The following is a 20,123-nucleotide window of genomic DNA, read 5'->3' as shown; positions in this document are numbered from 1 at the left end:
TTTTTCCTTTTGTTTGGGGCTTTTTTATGTTGGTGTTTCTGCTATGTTTCTAATGTTAAAAGTGTATTAAGGGAGAAAATAATTTTGTTAAATTAGTGTGCTGACACTAAAAAAGAAAAATAAGTCTATTTGAAAGCTGAAACTATTCTGTTTGCATTTGTGATTTTCTACATATCAACACTAGCTGAGAAACTGCTTCTGAAACTGAAAATTCAGTAATATAAATAAACTACAGCCTCTACTGAATTGCAGACCACTTAATTGCTTCTGTGGATTTCTCAGCTAACATAATTCACTTCTTAAATAATCCAAATGCCTCCCAATACTGGGAGATTTGTGGATTTGGTTTTGTTATGGGTTGTTTGGGTTTTTTTAAATTAACTCCAAATTACCTCTGTCTGCAATAGACTTTCCCATAATTGATACAGGCAGGAGGAACATTTGGAATCTGCAGACAGCAAATGCAAGGAGTACCACTCTGAGTAGGCATTTCACCCCCATGACATGCCCCCAGTCCCATTTCTGTGAGATTTTCCTCCTATGCTTTCCCTCCTGAGCAGTGTGGGACCTGGTTCCCCTCTCTCTCCTCCATGCTGTGCTGGCTCAGTGAGGATCACGGGATGCAGTCAGGGGATCACCCCATGCAAGGGTGAAACCCCAGGTTCCTGGGGCTGCTTGACTCCCCCGGCACCTCTCTGTGGTCTGGATAGTAATGCCTCTAATCCAGGTCACCTGGGTACCACTTTTTCTACCATTGTGCCAGACTTCACTTGCTTCAGCTGAGGGTTTCTCATGCCAGCTATCAGCATCAGGCTCAATTGCTCTGGGCTATTTCAGCCAACAAGTCTTCCCAGCATGTTAGTGAATTATGTTACTTCTCCTATTTGTAGTTTCTTAAGTTTATTTCACAGAAGGTTCCAATATGATGGAAGTACAGTCTCATCCTGTGGCCAGATACAAACTTGTGCTATTCCTTAAGAAAGTATAGCAGCCACAAAGCAGAAGACTAGGAACTCACTGGGCTAAACTGGCAATCTTTACATCTATTTCACATATTTTATGTGTTTTATTAGAGGCAGACATTCACTACCTGCTGATTTTTTAGTGTTGTTTTTCTTCTATTGTATCTTCTGTTGTTTCTGTCCCTCGCTCCTATTTTTGATTGTTTCTATTGGTTTCACTAATGCAGTTAAGGGCAGAAATAGTAGATAACTATGGCAAGAAGGAATCAAAGTCAACAGGCTTCAGATGAATCAAAAGAAGGAAACTTCTTTACGTTGAATTATTTTTGTAGAGATTTTATAACAGTAGAAACTTGTTCAGGACCAAGTGACTATCAGAAAACAAGGTATCAAAAAGAAGACTTGATTGTAAAAAAATTCATAAGGAAGAGATCATCTTTACAAATCAATGATGCTGTAAAATTTTGCTTAGATTAGGACTTTGATAATTCCTAAAATTCAAAACCATTTGTTAATTCAAGCATATGGCATTTTATTGCTTAATATCTAAGGGTTGTCTGAGTCTAGTACAGACCTCTGAGTACTGGAATAGCACAGTAACATCTGACAAAATTTGCTTTCAGCTAAGAAATGGTATGAATTTTACAAAACCATAGAAAATCCCGTTTAACTTGACCTTATAAGAATTTTAGGACACATAATGGTTAGACTTAATCCTTCTGTGCATGTGCACACTGAAGCATTATTGTTTCCCAGATTTACAGTTTGGGGGTTGTTTTCTGCATTCAGGCTGTTTGTGGATTTACCAGGGGACCTCTTTAGACTGACTGTTTAATCACCCTAATGAAATTATGCAAGCTATTTGGGCACTGGCAGCAGGCAGCCCATGGCAGGGGAGGCAGGCACTGCTCTCCCCTCCACTGCTGGCAGCAGAGCAAGCACTGCATGGGAGGCTGATGGCCATCCCTGTCTGCCTCAGTGTGAGTTCAGCAGGAGTTAACTAGAAACAGTTCTAGGGTAGGAGTTAATATGGTAGTGATGACAAGTTACAAATTCTGCCTCTCAGTGAAAGAGTGGCGTATGTACATGGCATTTGTGTGTATATTTTCAGTATGTTCTGTACACTGACTATGGTGCACCAAGTAACTCTTCTCCATGCAATTCTTTGTAACAAATCACAGCAGTTTAAAAATGCTACAGCAGTTTTAATTTATCCAAACTTTTAAATTTTGCACTGTTTTTAAACTGCTCAATTTTCAGAGACAATAATGTGTGGCAGTGCAAAAGGGCCAAGGTCCAGCAGTGGCTGCATGATTTTGCTGAGGATTGCTTTACTATGTGTACTTCTCAAAATTGAAAATGTATTTGTTTAATATCCTTGAGAGGCAAAGACCACGTCACAGGAGTAGAATGAAAGGCTGCCAGATAAATATGCCAGTCAGAATTTAAATAGACTTTTTCTAATGGGTAGAAAGCAGTTTATGAGGCAAGATAAAGCCTTAGCTTAATATACATTGAGATAAGAGCAGTAGATAGTAGCATATCAGCATCTGGTTTGCTTCATGGAACAGTTTTTCTCTATAGGTCAGTGCACCAAGTGGTGTTTAACAAGGAATTTGAGAATGAGTAAGAGTTTTACAAGTTAATATCTTTTCTAGGATTGTGGGCAGTCAGACCTTTGGAAAAGAAATACTGATATCAGATACAAGCAGGTATTCGCCTCTTACTGTGCTGTAATTGTTTTTTCTTATCATTTCAATAACTAAGTTATGCCTTGCAAAATGTTTTCTGTATAGATATCAAGATTATGCCATTCACAGTATTTTGCCTAGCTATTCTTCTAGAATACTAAACTTAAACCTGGGAAAATTTTCAACATCTAGTGATATTTTTCCAATACATAGTACCACAGCATGTGATTTGTGGTGTAGGGACACCTATCTTCCCTGAAGCAGTACTTTTGAATCTAATAGATTTTCCTGTGTTTATCTCCCATTCCACTTGCTCTCAGGAAACCTGCAAAATTTTTGTATGCACAATATAATATATAAAGGAATTCCACTTGTTAACTATGTACTATGCAAAGAGAAGTACCTTCTCCAGTTTGTTTATTCTGAGTCTGCAACCTGATGATTTAATTTGAAAACTTATTTATTGTAGGAAACAATAAGCAGTCTTTCCCTGTCCACCTTTTCTCTTTCTTTTCTCTATTTTCTTTTTCTAAGAAGTTCTGATGTTTGCTTTTCTAAATGCTGCTGAGCATTGCTGCTTAGTAGAAGTGGTTTTTGTAAAGTTCTCAATCATAACTCCCTTTATAGAGCAGTAAGTCAGAAACAATTGCTGTGTATTCAAAGCCAGGTCTATTTTCTTCCACATATGGTAGTTTACATCAGTATTGCATCTCATCTGCTCGATGGTTGTTTCATGTGGTTGTGCTGCAGTACTTCACAGTCAATTTTTGTTGATTTTGAGTAATTCTGTGCAGTGTGATCTGAAAACTTGTCACTTTTCCCCATCTTTTCCAGATCATTTATTAATGTGATGAATAGCCCAGGGCCTAGGACAGATCCATGGGGAACTTTGCTGTCCACAGTTTCCACTAAGAAAACTAATTTTTTTCTCCTGTTTTTTATTTCCTACCTCTATTTAATTATTTATTCACATGAAGATTTCTGTTATTGCATGGCAGCTTACTATCCTTAAAAGCCTTTGGGCTAGTCAACGTTGTTTGAAAATCCAAGTAGGTTTCATCCAAGCAGGCATCAGCCCTGTCTGCATGGCGCTGTCAAGGCCCTGTGACGAAAGAAGAAAGGTATGGCTTCTCTCCTTGATAGCCACGTTTGCCCCAATATGTCACACCTCCACTACTACACTTTCTAGGGCAATTTCCACTGATCTGTCCAGTGTTGAAGAGTAGACTTATTGTTGGGTGAAAATGTACTGCAAAGGATTTCTGTCTGCATTGGTTATAGTTACTTTTTTAATTGATGTAGCAAAAGATCTTCCTCTTTGAGTTCCTTTGGAGGGGTTAAGGAATGGGTTAAGGAAAGGGGAATACTGCTTTTCCTGTTTGCACATCCTTCAGCCATCACAGTGATCTTGGATAGAGACAGGAGCAGCCTTCTCTGATGTTTCAGCTCGCTTCCCACATCATGTGAGATTGTGGGGTTGTAAAACTGCACAAGAGACAGGCTTTGCATTGCCTGGTTCAGAGGCAGTGTAAAGCCTGATCATCATATTTTGAGACTGCATTCATAGTATCAGATATGCCTATTTTTGACCAGTTAATATCTAATTAGAATAAAAACCAGTTTGACAACTAGACATTATGAAAAACTTTACTCAGAAGACTTAGTATTTGTATTGTCTTCCACCCCTAGGAATGGTAACTGCCAAATAAACCCCCCAGATTATAGAAAATCTTTAGAAATATACTCTTATTATTAAAAATAAGCAGTTGGGTTCAGTGAAAAAGGAGGAGTTAGTTAGAAGGCCATTGGCTGTGTGCTGTGGTGGATGCTTGGCTCACTGGCTAGCAGATGCTAACACTGTCATTTCACCTCTTAGCTGATTTGGTGCCATGTCCCACATACAGAAACCCCCCGAGACTGTATGTTATGTATTACAGCTGTGCACATCCTCACCATGAAGGAGGGTCCTGGGGATGCCCCCACATTTCAAAAGGAGCAGTCCTGGCAGGAGATGGGGGCCCTGCAGGATGGCATGGGCATGGGGATGCAGCAGTGAACCTGACTGCCCTGTGAACGTCCTCCTGCTACACCAGGGCTGCACATCCATCCCTGCTTTTCTCATGCGCACAAGCCCCAAAGATTTTTCCCGAGATGTTGCTGTACAGGAGCTCCATCTAGTGCTGACATTTCTTATTCTGATTCACTAAGGCAGCAGAATAAATATACTGATAGGGAGGCAGCCAAGTCAGGAAGCTGAATTTGGCACGGCCAGCCTGCTTTCTAGAATGCAAAGGGTCCTGCAAAACATATGGAAAGTGAGACAGAAGTGAATATTCAGTAATGTTTTTGTACCATTGAGATGCAAAAGGGAATTGTTTGCACTGTTTATGCCACTGGGAGTTTGTTGTTTGGATGGAGAGTCATATTAATAACATTGCAGAAAAATATAGTAGTACTCAGTGATGCACATTAAGTCACCAGATACAGCTAGAAATTAAGACCACCTTTAAAGCACAAAATAAAAACATTTAAAAATGCAGCAAAGGAGGGGGAAAGAAAGAGGAAAAACCTGAGATATTGTTTTCCTGTTAATAGTAATACATACTGTCTGTATTGAAGATACTACCAAACACAAAGGAAAGGGTATGTTGTACAAAGGATGAAACACAGAAATGACCATTGAGAATAAAGCAAGAAAGATTTATTGAACAGGACCAGTAATGCTTGTTTTCATATTTCTCCCAGCAGCATTGGATCCAACAGAGATTTCTCTGCGATTTCTTAAAAGTGCAATGTTAAACTGTGACTCCCATTAGAGTTAAACAGGAAGATAATTCTTTGGAGAAGGGAATGATTGCCTGTTCTAATGGACTCATGATTCCAAGTCATCTTAGCAAAAGAGAACAGATAATTGCAGGCATTAGATAAATGGCAATTGATGGATTTATTTCTATTCAAAGTGAATGGTTGATATCTGAGGTAGCCTGTATTTGGAAAATGGTTGTAACTGCTAACGTTCAACAAATGATTGTGGGAAATATTTTCTCTATTTCAAATATGTAGAAATGCTTTTAATACATTAAAAAATCAAAAGAAAATTGTGCTTTGATCACTAATATGTGGCAGCAACTAGAATAAGAGTCACCAAATTAAAGAATATTTTATTTTTTTACCATTTAGTCTATGTTTATCATATAAATATTTAATAGGCATATCCAAATAAAGCCAATAGTGTTTTGGAAGCATACCCCATTCTCAGCTGCTTCTGTCAGTTTTTGAGGCATCCATCCACTCCTCTGCAGTTTATATCCTTTATATTAACCCTTAACTTATCAGTTATTATATTCACGTCGTGGTTTTGCTATATCATGAAAAGTTCTGCTGTGATTTCTTTATTCAATGAACTTCAGGCAAGTCAGGCTAGTACTGGTTGGTTGTCCACCAAGATCAGACCTCAGTTTGAGTACATTCATCTTAACTGTGAAATATCTTCTAGGTTCAGTGGGCTTTCTTTTTAGCTCTGGAAAAGTTTGGGGTCTTCTGGTTTTTTTGGTTTTTGTTTTTTGTTTTGGCAGAAAAGGAAGAAGTGAACAATATTCTGGAGGTTTAGTGAAGAAGGAGCAGTAGCCATATATGTCTGCCACTCTCCAAACCTGTTTGAACCCTTTCTGAATATTAATTTGTATTTCTTATCTCAAAAAATTAAAAAAAAACCCCAAACACCAATCCCCCCCAACAAAAACTAAAACCTGTGATAATAATATTTTGTGAAATCCCATATTCACAATCTCTCATGTTTGTCTCTCAAATTTGCTCATTTTATGGTACCTTCCCACTAGCCCTATTGGTAACGAAAGTTGCTGTCTAACTTAACTATGTTCTATCAATTTAACTGAATTTGTTTCGTTCCCGACTGCCTATCCCAGATTTTGCAGACCAATTAGCATTCTCGCTGCCACTTTTTGGCAATTCTAGCATAATGGAAAAAAAATGTAACCTGCAGAACCTTACTGGAGACCATTTTTGACAGAGATTTTTCCTGAGCAATGAAATGAGACTCAGAGCTAGAAGGCAAAATGGAATTTTAATTTTTATTTAAACAATTAAAAAGTTTTGTTCTTTTTTCCTCTGTGATGCTGTGACTTAGGAGTTTTTCATATTTCACTAATGTGCATATGTGTCCTGGTTTAGGGCAAATTCGGGAGGAAACCTCCCAAGGGGTCCCTCTAGAAAGCAAATTCAAGCGGCCCCTCCCCACACTGGTTCGGGAGACATAAGTCTCCTTCAAGAAAAGTGGGAAAAACTGTTGATTTAACAAGCAAAGTATTCAAAAACATGAGAAAATTAGTAATATTAAATAATGGAACCTCTCGTTGTTCTGAAGAGATGGCAAATTCAAAGAGAGTACTTTTTTGGTTCAGAGTCTTTGTTGTGGGTTTGTCCTCGGCTTTCTCTCAGTCTCTCTGGGCTCAGGTCCAGTGTCCTGGCCGCAGTGCATCTTGGGGGGGCCCTGGAAGATAGTCCTGGTGTTCCCAGCATGAACAATGGCTGAACAGTTCCAAAAAAAACCTTCTGGCCTCAGCTAATGAGAGAAAAAACAGTGAAAACAGCAAGGGAAAACTCCCCATCTGTCTGCAGAGCAGAGAACTCCGAGAGCGCTGCTCATCTCTATGTTTTGAATACAGCCACAAAAAAATATTCCACTGCTTTTCCTTCTCCCTGCCTTTGCGCTCAGATCTAGTTTTAGAGGTGCAGAACTTATTACTGGGCTAAACAGACATTATAATATTCTTACCTCCTCACTTGCAAAGAAATCTCTGATGGCAGCAGCTATGGAGTGAGTACCACTGTATTTTTGTGGAAGAAATGTATTGATTTTAATGGACACAGAGCCATTAATTGGTATATAAAAAATGGAAACAAAGGTGATGATAGGATGGATTGCTCTTTCAAAGTCTCTGATGCTGTGGCAGTCGTTAGGTAAGATACTTCCCCCCAGAGCAACAAAATTGATCCTGAAGAATAAGCAACCATTAGAAAAAGACTGGTTTGTTTTTTTTTTTACATCTTGCTGCTTCTAAACCTCTCTTGTGAATATTAGACCTACAAATCGTATTTCATGTGTAGCTCCTGGCAGATGATACTAAGATATGTTTTCAGAAAACTTCTAAGGAGATACAGAAGTACAAATATGTTGGAAATGCCATGATTTTTAAGTTGCTTAAATTTTTTATGTTTTGTTTTCATGTGTGGAGTGTTTTATTTCTGTAGAGAACTATCAGAAATGCTTTCATTTACATTCAGGAAGGTTATTTCCCTTGAAAACAGTACTGAGTCAGTGATCAAATTAGTTTTGTATAACTCAATAACATATTTATGTAATACCATTCAGTAGCACAACTTGTAATTAATCTCAAAACTTGAAATTTGAGGTATTAAGAGGCTTCATTTGAAGAGAGCTGTTTCTTACTGCTGTTCTTTTGTGTTTAAGTCCTTGGGCAAGCACGATGAAAGGTGTCATCCAGAAGAAACAGCAGAAGAATACCTCAGCACCAGATTCCCCAATATTCCCAACTTGGGGTGTATCTCCATCTTACCTCCTCCATCTTACTGTGCCACAGAGTTTTTTAGTATATTCTCCAGCTAATGGAACAGCAGATTTAGCAGCTGAAAAAGGAGGGACTAGAAAGAAGGGAACATAGTTATGTTAGGATGCATAACATTTCTGAGAGACCTACCTGTTGCTCCTGTTAGATATTTGCTAGCACAGAATTTGTAAGTGGAGACCAGAGCATGCCTCTTCTACCTCTACTAATGTCCTTCCAGCACGGTACTCTTCCATGCTTGCTGCCTCTCCAAGCTCACTGTTCACCACTGCATGGTGGCCTGACTTCAAAAGGAAAGGTGCAACTTTTGGTGGGTCCCAGCCTGCCAGCTGCTGGTTCACACTCCTCTTGCACTTCCAGCTGCATGATGTCCTTCCCAGGTGTCCTGGTTGTGGAGAGGGGGCGCAGCTCAGCACTGTTTGGATGTGGCCAGGTTGCTATTCCGTAACACATACATCATTGCTGCAGGCATGGTTTCGGGGGAAAGAAAAGGTGAGTGAGAAAAATGAAAGAGAAAAATGACACCCCTGGAAGTGTGTCATTTTGTCTCACTTTTCACTGGGGGGATTGCTGGGATCAGTGTGGACCCTGTCTTCTGTCACCACTGCCCGTCCCCTTCCCAGTTCCTCCAAGACAAGGCTTGGAGATATGGTTCTGAAAAAGTGGCCGCCTTGGCTCTAAGACATTGGGCTGAAAAGCAGCACCGGTGCAAGAAGCATCTATGGGAAACAGAGGGGTGGAGGGGAGCCTGGTCCCAGCCAAACTGAGCTGAAAGGAGCAGAGCGAACAACTCCTTGTGTGCAAAGGACCTTCTCTTTTTGTATACTTATGTTATTAACATTGCTGCTATTACTGTGCTTTTCTTATTCCATTGCTGTTTGCTTTCAATAAATTATAGTCCCTGCCTTTGTCCCTCTCTTGCCAGAGCAGGGAGGGGGAAGAGGAGTGGCTTATTTAGAGATGAATTTCTGGCTGGTGTTAAATCACCACACCAGGATATTAGGTGAAAGCTGCCCCCCAGGAGTGAGTATTACATGCACACATATATGTAAATGGAGCCTGGTGAATACATTAAGCATCATTGTTTTCTCTTCATTCAGCAACACATTTAAGCAGAAATGGTAGGAGTTGCTGTTTGTTAACCTCTGCCACTGGCAGGCCCCTCTGGAGTAATTAGAGGATCATGTAGATGCCATGTGGGAACTTAGTATCACTTACTATCCCCTTAATTCCCCCTCTGCATTTTGTACATGGCTGGCAGATGGTCAGATGCACCCCAGGGGTACTCAGCTTGCACCATCCTGCAATAGGGCTGAGCAGCAGAACAGCCAGGTGTACACCCTGATTCCATGCCTTGTACCAGGCTCTCAGCTGCGTTTTGCCTTGTCCCTGTCTCAGGAGCTAAGTTTGGGCTGAATGTGGGCTGCAATGGTACTGGGGCATGTATGGACTTGCTGTGGGGTTACTGTAGTGGTTTTTGGTTCACCAATCTGAGTTTTCCAGACAATGCACCAATTAGTGTAGTGGTTTTAGTGCTGGCCAAATGCCAGCAGACCCACTAGGATTCACTAGAATTATTTATTCATTTTCTGCTGTGAGATATGGATTAGGAGGAGGGCAAAACAAATTCAAAACTTTAAATGGTGTAAAGAAAATTTTATTAACAGAACTAAAAAAAAAAAAAAAAAAGAAATCAGAATAAACCTTCAGAACACTTCTCCTCCCCCACACACACTCTTTTCTTTCGCACTGACAAAATAAATAGACAAAACCTAGAACTTTCAGTCAGTTTACCACCTCTAGGATAGTCTTTCTGCAGTTCACTTAGGGAGAGGAGTCTCTCTTGCCATACCACGTAGACTTCACCACAAGAAACAGTTCTCTCATGGCTTCAATGTCACAGCAAATCAGCCGCCCAAGAAAGGAAAAATCTGTTCGCAGTGTTAAAGCCCCTCCTATGCCTTGCAGCTTTCCCACGGCTGCTTTCATGGGCCATGTCAACTTATTGGGGTGCTCTTTTAAGGATAAGCTGTTCTAGCATAAAAACGAAAGTTGTCTTCTTTTATCTCTAGGAACACAGGATTTCTTCTTCTGTCCTGGGGCACTGTTTCTCATCTCCCTCATCTCTCTCTGTTCAACTTCTCATTGAAATCACAGCTACTGCAACATCTGCTTATTTCAACACTGGTTCTTCTGCTCACAGCTGTAGTTAGAACACTACATCCCCTCAATGCATTCCATGAATTACTGGGAAAAATAAAGTCTGATATATCAAATATATCTTCACCATAGCCTTACAAAAGAATTTCAGCCCAAGACTAAGGCATCTCCTGAATCCTATCTAGCATTTGACTCCTTCTTCACTGACCTCAGTGTCCCATGTTTCCTCTACATGTCTTCCTCCTTTCCTTTTCCTGATTCAGGAGGGAATTGGTGTTCGTAGGTTTGTTTGTCCTCAAGCTTTATCAATTGAAACAGTTCTTATAGAGTTGTGCAGCGCTGAAAGGCTGATCTCATCCAGGCTCTGCAATCAAGGAATCACTGTGTCTTTTGCTGCCAATCCTGTGGTCCCCGCTTCACTGTGCAAGCCACGCTGGCTGCTGGTGCCACCCTACGCTTTCCTTTCATGTGGGGTGCTGGAAAAAAAGAAAAAAAACCTGCTGCCACTGCTTTTGTCCTTCTGTCCGCAGCATAGCTGGCTAAAAGCGACTAAGCAAGCAAAGTCTATTGCGAGAGAGCTGCAGCTGCGCAGTGCTGCTGCACTTGTGGCGATTTCAGCCACGCAATGCCGGCAATGTGGCCACTGCTGGACCAGGCCGGCGGTGGCCACTCCTGACCCCAGCTGCTCCTGGCCTTGGAGCTGCCTGCAGTGCTGGCCGCAGGGCCTCTCCCAGCGCTGGTACCGGAATAAACAAAGTGCATTTGCAAACCATGCTGAGATAGCTGCGGCCACACGCCGCTGCCCCGGCCATGTGGATTTCAGCCGAGCAATGCCGGCTGCATGGCTGCTCCCAGTCTCGGGGCCACCCTCAGCACCAGCCATGGGACCACTCCCAGTGCTGGTCCTGGCTGCATGGCTGCTCACAGCGTTGGGCTACTCCCAGTGGCATGGCATGGCATGGCCTGGCATGGTGGCAGCAGAAATCTCAGCTGAGCCACGCACCGACCTGGCCAGGCGGGGCCGGCCTGGCCAGCGCCGCAGCAGAGCCCGGCCAGGCCCTGCCAGGCCTGTGCCCAGTTACCTGTTCAAAGGCTGGAAGTCAGAGAGCTTTTTCCCAGGCTTTGTTTGCTTTTAAATGTGCTTTTCCTCAGAGGTGTGTTCAACTCAAAAAAGTGATTTAACCAGGTGTCAATCTTCAAAACTAGCCAGCTGATCAGCTCTGCCACGTCCCCACAGGGAACCATCCCCGCAACCTGTGGACTTTGTCCCCCAACTGAGAACCAGACTTCATTAAACAACAACAGTTACTGAGATCATTACAGAGGATTCGGGGAGGGAAAGGTGCTGTAAAGGCCTGAAGACAGCACAGCAGAAGAGTGAAAAGAGCTTGTGCAGGTAACAGAGAATTCTGTTTCCAGCAGTAAAAGGTATTGACTCTGCCAAGCCTAAAGGACTGTGTACTGCTAATAACAGAGTATTATTACTTGTGGATGGAGGATCCCGCACCCACCAAGAGGAGCATGACCTCAAGGAAATGCCAACAGGGAGCAGCAGTCTTGCCTCAGACATACAAGATTTGTAGGGGCAGGATTTGTAAGCAATGAAGGGTTTCATGACAGTGGACTCCTGAAGTGTATACAAGCTCTATCCAAAACTCAATTTGATGCCAGGGAGGTACATATAAGCAAGGGGTTTTATGAACTGATAGCTGGAGTCTCGTGTTCTCGCTGTTGCACAAAAGAAATTCTAGACAAGACCTCTTAAGCACAGACCCTGTGGGTGTAAGAGTGTGAGTGAATGAAAACTATAAGACAATGCCTGTGAGTGGGAAAAATCAACCTTCATGGGGGTTGGGTGTGGAAAATCTATCGTGGGTTTTTGCAAGCACTTGGATTTAGTTTTTTCTCCATTAATTTCTTGTTGAAGAAGGTGCTATTGTAACCCTCCCTGAGGTTACCCATGTTTTCTTTTCATTGTGCCTGATCCTTGATAACTGGAACATAGTGCAGGATATCCCTTTCAACATACAATCAGGACTGCTCCAGGAAGCCCCGGGACTCTAACCATGATGTAGTCTAATGACCTACAGGCTATTTAAGAGGGTAAATATATCTAAGTTAGTAGTCAAAATGTTGATCCAGTGTAGGCTGAATTCCTGGGATTCTCAATTCTTCATAGCCTCCAGACCATGGGTGAGCTGCATCCCCTTTCCAATTACTACATCAGTGAGCAGCATAAACCATCAAAAATGAATAAGAAAATGTAACGCTTTTAGCTAGAACCCATGGGAACAAAGTGTAATGATTTGCTGTGCCTTTCACAGCATACTCTCTGCTGTGCTGCCAGGGAGAAATGTACAGATCCTTAAATAAAAGTAAATAATAGATAATGTCTCAGATGATAGTCCTATAAATAGATGTCTGTCCTGGTTTATGACTTGAAATTTAATTTCTTGCACTCTACTCACTGCACCTAATTGCTGTGTAGCAAGGTTTATGCTCCACACCCAGCTACTCTCAAAGTCACTTATTTCCATGGTTAACTTTTGAATAATTATCTATTCCTGTAATGCAATCTGCATACAGGAATTTATGACATTTTTCAGTACTGTTCAGTGAGAATCTCATTTTTGTTCCTATATATGCATGGAATGTTGGGGGAGCAAATTACATTTCTCACTGGGATTGAGTCCTGTGGATTTATTTGTCTAGGTACCAGCTTGAGGCTCTAAATATTTGTTGGAAGCAAATTCCATTTAGATTTGCAATTTGTGAACCTAATTTTGTTGCAGTTCTAGAAAAATATTACTCATTTGAAATTAATATACACAGTCTACACAGTCATAAATGTTACCACTCAATAAGAATGAAACATTGGCATAAAGAATTATAATTATTTTCTTCCTTTTATAGCTTACATTAATTTTTTTAAATTTGTTTTTTGGTTATTAAGGCTGTGGAGAATGCACTCAAGTCTTTTCTGCAGAGACAGTTCTAAAGTATTTAATTGCTTTTTGTTTTTAAGCTGAGATTCTCACTAGTTCCTCCGACTGCAACAGATAGTGCATGAAATAGAATACCAAATAACTGCAGGATTTCTAACGAAGGTCACAACAGTTAAATGCACCAGGCATTAAGAAAACTCTGTATGCAAAGCTAGGAGGCATAATGAAAACTGGGAGGCTTTGTTCCACTTTAGCCAAAACAGATTACAAGAAGGACACGAGGAAAGGCTGTGGAAACTACAAGACTGTTAGTCTAAAATCAGTACCTGGAAAGATCATGGAGAGGATGACACTGGGTGCTAAGGAAGAGCATGTAAAGACAAGGCAATCAGCAGTTTTTTGCAGCTCATTCATTGCAAGCTGACAGGTCATGTACACCTAATCCTCCTGTTTTATTTCCAACCATTGTTAAATTAAGTACTGAACAGAAAACCTGGTTTTGCCTTTTATTATGACATAATGTTGTTTCAGTCCAACACATGAGTATCCATTATAATTGATGAAAGGATAGTGGTGTATTTCTAGGATTCAGTTATTGAAATAATAAAAGAGTGAGATTAAAAAAACCTGTTTGGTTGGGGTTTTTTGTTAATTAAAATGCTGAGGATATTCGTAGCAACCAGGGACACTGGAGCTGCTCTGTCCCAACGTTGCAACAAGGTTACTCTTGATGTGGTTTGGTTTTGATCAGTCTTGGCTTCTGTGTTAAGATGAATGCCCTCCATCAGCAAGGTTGGATGGAGCTGCAGTGTTGGGGCACATCTTGTGACTTTGTGTTCACTGCCCAATGTCACACAAAGTAAACAGGGTTACAGTGGCCTCTGTTGTTCCTGTTTCTTCCTCACCTGCGTAATAGGTGTTTTAATTACTTGCAGTCAATTCAACCAAATGTATCTCACTGTTGGAAAAAGCTACTTGCACTTGTTAATTTTTTATTTTATTTTGGATTTGAATTTATATTTTTTATCTTTGAAAGCACCAGTCCTTTCAAAGTAATTATAATTTTTCTGAAAAGTTAGCTGGACTTACTAAGTTTGAACCACATAAAGAATGTTGAGTTCTTTTATCTCTTATGAACTGCCTCTTCAGTGTACTCCTCATTTTCCCTTGTCTTGAAAGTAATAGAATTCAGTGTGTAGTTGTATTAAAATGTTCAAACCTTGAAGTCTTACTGTGCCAAACTCAAAAATAATGGAATTTTTTCCTGAACTTTTGTGGTCTGGGATTCCATAAATTACAATTGTTGTCCTCCAGAGAAAAGTGTAGTTTGTGTCATGTCAGTGGGACTCAAGGTGAGCGAAGATGAATTGGCTCCTGCCATGATGTGCAATTAAATGTCACAAATTTTCTTCTGTATAGAGAAGAAAATTATTTTCTATAATTTAAGGCAACTTTTTGTCTGATTGCTAATATTTGATTTATACTTGACTGACATCACCATGATCCTAACTTAATATCTGAACATTAATTCTGTGCCAGTGTAAGACAGAACATTTCTGCATCTGAAAACAAGTAATCCTGCATTCATGGTCAGTTGTCTTCAGAGCCACGCCATAGAGCCATCCATCATAAATACCAGTGTGAGAAAAGCTAAGCATCTTCCTTTGGCAAGAGGTGAAGATAAGAGGAAGTGTAAATGATGCCATAAATCATGACAATACACAGCAGAAGAAGCTGCTGGGCAGTAGCACAGGCACAGGGATGATCGGGCAGAGCTGGCAGCCAGGCTGGGCCTGAGAGCCCATTGGTGAAAGCAGAAATCCAGGAAGCAGGGCCCTGAGCTAGGGAAATCTGAACATCCTGTCTGGGTTTTCTAGGCAGGAATGTAGGATATGCTCAACAAAAGTACAGCTCATTTGCTATCTCATCAAAGTAGCGAAAATGCAGTTTCAATTGCCATGAGAGGTACAGCAAGAGCAATAGATCCTTGCTGTAGAGCACTCAGTTGGGAAGGGAGAGAGTTCTTGTTCCTGAGACAGTTTTCTGTTGGTCCATGATTTTGTAATCTAAAGTACAGAAATAGATCTGTAACACCTGACAGAGGCTAAGTTTCAAATATAAAGTCTGGATTTTTGCCTTAGGTGCCCACATGAGCTAAATGTTTTTGATAGAGAGGAGCTCTTTAGTCAAGCAGATAAAAACACGGAAAGTGGCAAGACTAAGAAAGTGAAGATAATTAAGTGTGGGCTGGGAGTATGAAGAGAGTAGTAGATTCTTTTCTTTCATGTCCAAGAGCTTTCAAGAGCAGTGTTATGTAGGAAATCAGATTAGGTGAGGGATGATGAGAAAGTCTCCCCTGTCTCTAAAGTAGCCGAGCCTTAAAGCAAGTTTATAAGTCAGCTGAATTTAGTGGAGCTATTACAGCTGTAAATGTATCTACTCTTTAAGCCTGACTTCCGAGTAATGTACGGAAAATAATTTAGTAGACTCTTGTAACAAGAAAGACATTTTCTTCTTCAAAAGTTGCCTTTTCCTCACACCCTTTTGCTTTCTTTCCCCCTGAGAAAAAAGGGATCCTATTTCAGCAAGCAGTGCTTGCATTTCCCGTGGGTCCTTTGCCTACCCAGCTCTGCGCTAAGTAATTGCAAATTGTTGTCAGGATGACAGAAATAGCTGGGCCTGCATCTAGTTAACTCAGAAATGAGTCACTGAATTGTAAGGAAAAGTGGAGCAAAATGCTGTGCCTGGGGAGAATATCCCACTGTGCCCTGTGTGGGTCTGTGTGTGGGTTTTTTTCCCAGGTAAAGGATAGAGTAGTGCTATTCCCAAGGGAAGTCTCTGACTCACCTCTATTCCATGCCTGGGAAAGAGCTATAGGAGAAGCTGACAGTTAAATGTGGAAAATTGATTACAGCTATAGATTCCCCTGAAGAACACCTTTTCTTTTAACCCACTTGCTGGGAGTAGGTACCACTCAAAAGCAGAGAATTTTAGCAGGCTATGTATCTCAGTGCTACTGTGTAGTTGGCTGTTGCTAATAGCAAAGATTAAGAAAAAACTCGCGGAAAGACCTGGACTGACATTGATCTATTCAGGTTTTCCTTACAGGAGCAAAAGGAAGGGGACTGGAAAGCATTGGAAAATACGGTTTTGAAGCTCTTCAAACAAGTTCCTTCTGTCATAAATCCCGGAAGTGGTATCCAGTGTTGTGTCACCAAGAATTTCAAGGAAGCTGCAAGGAGAACAAAGCCATAGGAAATAACAAAACCCTCTCAACTGAGTTGTGACTAAGAACCTACCATGGAAAACCATAAAGTTTTGAAGAGGGGGTTGGGTCCCAAACCTTGAAAAAGAGAATGGATATAACCTACGACCCAAATTTTAAAGCTTTCTTCTGCAAGATATAATGGGTCTATGACACATAGGTATATGGCCTAGGGCTTAATATTAACCAAAATCACTTTTAAACCTGATTGTGTAATATACATGTAAATAAAGTTGTAATTTACCATATCCCAGTCATGATGTGATTGTATGTTTTTTCCATATATGAGTGGTCAGAACTGAAGGTTCATCTAACTGACGGGGAGAGCAAAAGAAGCAAAATCTTCTTTCACTTTGGGGCTCCCAGTCTTGAATATATGGAATATATGGTGCTTCTTTCCTCTCCCCCTCTCTCTCTCTCTTTTTTTTTTTTTTTGGTTTTTTTTTTTTTTTTTTTTTTTTTTTTTTGGTCCTGTAAAAGTTATTACACTATTTGAAAATGCTCATGGATTTAAAAAATTGAATGCTTCTTACCAAGGGAATCTTTCACCATTTTATTAGCTCAGATAGAACACGAGTAATACTAAAACAGAGCTGAAAACCTGACTAGAAGATGAATATCTGTCAAGTATAAAAATCTTCCAATATAAGAGAAATCTGAGTTAAACAAAATTTGACAAGATGGACAGAGCAACCAGGAGCAGTGAGGATTAATGCATAGAGAATAATGGAAATTATTTTCACTGTTGCTTCAAATATTTGACAACCAAGAAATCATCTGCCTACTTGGGATTTGGAATACATGCAAAATAATGGAAGAAAACATTTTTATTGCTTTGTTCATTGCAGGCGTCGTGTCCCTGATTTCACTGGCTGTGCTGTCCTACGAGCGCTACAGCACTCTCACCCTGTGCCACAAGCGCAGCAATGATTTCCGCAAGGCTCTGCTGGCAGTTGGTGTTTCTTGGATTTATTCCTTGGTCTGGACTGTGCCACCTCTGCTTGGTTGGAGCAGTTACGGGGTAGAAGGTGCAGGCACAAGCTGTTCAGTACGCTGGTCCTCAGAGTCAGCTGAGTCCACGTCCTACATCGTCTGTCTCTTCATCTTCTGCTTGGTTGTCCCCGTGATGGTCATGATGTACTGCTATGGGCGCCTCCTGTATGCTGTCAAACAGGTAAGCAGCTGCCTTCTCTCATAGTGCAGACTGCTCTCAGGCATGTTATTCATTTCTATTTTATCAAATTTGGAAGTTTTGATGGTAGAGAGAAAATCAGCAAGCCAAAATGAAATTGGAAAGTTCGCAGAAATCCTCAAGGAAGGAGCATGAGGTTTTCAACAATCTTAATTCTCCTGAAGCTCCCAGTCAAAACAAAGAGATAACATCATACAGATATCGATTTTGTGGTTGGTAATACAGTGGAAAACAGTATATGGGAAAACCAGCATATCAGAGTGAAGTTTGCATTTGTAATGAAGTAAAAATACATGTTTACCTGTTTATAAATTAGACATCCATGTAAATACTTCTTCCTGGTTTTGGAGTATAATATTTAATAATTTCTGCTCCTTAATCTCTGGAATCTTAACTCTACAGTAATGTAATTTACTGTGATTTTTTGAGTTATCCCAAGGATCAGCTTCTCCTTGTAATTCTAGGCCACATTTAAATTTTCCTTCTAACTACAACCACCATTACCACTACTACTATTACTACTGCTCCTCCTACTACAATGATACTTCTCTCAGTGTTTTAAGGTGCACTGCAGATATTCCAAAATGAAACAAAAGACCCTGAAAAGGGTGTGGTACTGTGAAGTTTGCATACTCCTGGGACAGTAATGAAATGGTTTGATGATGAATGATGAGAGAGGAATTAATGTATATGTGTTCTCTATAAAGCAATTCTCTAAAATGTTCAGATGAATTAACTAAGGGTGTTAAAAGGAAAAAAAAAGCAGTAAATCCCTCAGTTGAGGCTCTCTTACAGAATTAAAGTGAATGTAGTTTGCTTTGATTAGTCATAAGGAATTAAGTTTGATTGTTTTACACAATTTGTCAAAACTTTGAGAAGAGTTAAAGCCGAAATGGGAAATCTTTCCCTCTTTGAGTACTGAGTGGGCCAGTAAAATCCCTTTTATGAATCACACATTAGTACTCTTCTTAAAAGTTGTGCAATATTGTATATGGAAAAAAATTCCTGTGATTGTAAACCATTCAAGTGAAGTATCAGTCCATATCTGACCTCTGGACAACAGTTTCTTTTCCCATCACCTCAAAGTAACAAGCAGGATCTTGGAATATGTGGTACTAAAACATGCAGAAGATAGATGTTTCTTAAAATTTTGGCTTCTCTTTCCTTCAGCCCTCACTGCCCTTGCTGACAAGAGTCTTCATCCACAATATACAGATACTTGTATGGATGAAGCTTCTGTAGCACATACTTTAGCCTCATGCTACATGTTGACTTGTGTTTTTCTATTGACTTTTTTTTAATATAAATTCAGTTATATCAAAGGCATTCATAATCTCACTGATCTGCCTGATTGGTCTCAACAAATTATGACAAACATACTGAGTGAACAAAGTATTATAGAAATTATATGTGCACTCTATAGCCATTTCGTATTTGGTCATGAAGACTGGGTATACTGGGTGGAAGAATAGGTTAATTGATGAATCAACTGTCCAGAGGAAAAAAAAAGAGGGAAGGAAGAGCATTTTTCCACAGTTCTCTCTCCACCATTCTCCTCATGCCTTCCAGAGTGATCTGCAAGCCTGTGGGGTGCTGAGGTAAGAGAATTCTGAGAAATTTTTTAAATGGAGGAAGTGAAAGAAAATTGAACCTGATCTTGCATAACCTGTTGGAGGGACAGGCCTTAGGGAACTAAAACTTGTTAAATGCAAAGGCACTTCAGTGAGGATTAGATTGCGACAATGCGTTCTTTTCCCTGCAAGAAAAGAGAGCTCCAGAGAGCTTGGAATGGTGCTGCTTCTTGGCAGGACTCAGGGACGTCGCTTGCTTCCGGACGCTTCTGCGTTTTGCGCACCGGGGATGGGCTGGCTGTGTTCTGCTGCTGGGCGTGAGGGACGAGGCGAAGAAGGAAAGAACCGTCCACTCTGTCCGCGTGGTTGGCTGGAGAGTTTTTATTGGCACGTGGAGCTGCGATGGAGAAGCGCTGCTGCTCTCCAACGCCGCGTGGACAAAATGGTGGCGAGCATAGAACGGAGTGGGGTTTTATAGGGGGCGGGCTGAGGGAGGCGCAAGGCCCTCTCACCCAATGGGGGCAGGCTATGAGGGTGTGACATGGACTGGGGTGGCCAACGGGGACGCGACAGGGGTGGACACAGGCTCCGGGGCGAATGGGGTTGCGGGGACGGGGTAACCAACAGGGAAGCCTCAGGAAGGAGCAGGGGGTGGTTGCTGGAATTGATCTGGAGCTGGACACTGCGGGGGAAACAGGGATGTACAAAGGGATACACAAAACTGGCTGAGT

The 20,123-nt window shown here is 40.9% G+C and overlaps 1 protein-coding gene across 1 annotated transcript in view; it reads left to right on the top strand.

Moving 5' to 3' along the window:
* LOC137468489 (pinopsin-like) overlaps positions 1–20,123 on the top strand; it is a 76,045-nt gene that overhangs the window by 9,758 nt on the left and 46,164 nt on the right. The window contains exon 2 of the mRNA XM_068180286.1: positions 17,478–17,803. Coding sequence (XP_068036387.1) covers positions 17,478–17,803 — 326 coding nt within the window. The remainder of the gene's footprint in view (positions 1–17,477; positions 17,804–20,123) is intronic.

Source organism: Anomalospiza imberbis, chromosome 2, assembly GCF_031753505.1.
Source record: "Anomalospiza imberbis isolate Cuckoo-Finch-1a 21T00152 chromosome 2, ASM3175350v1, whole genome shotgun sequence".
Taxonomy (NCBI): Eukaryota; Metazoa; Chordata; class Aves; order Passeriformes; family Viduidae; genus Anomalospiza; species Anomalospiza imberbis.
The sequence above is the reverse complement of the archived record's forward strand: the minus strand, read 5'-3'. Positions and strand labels throughout refer to the sequence as shown.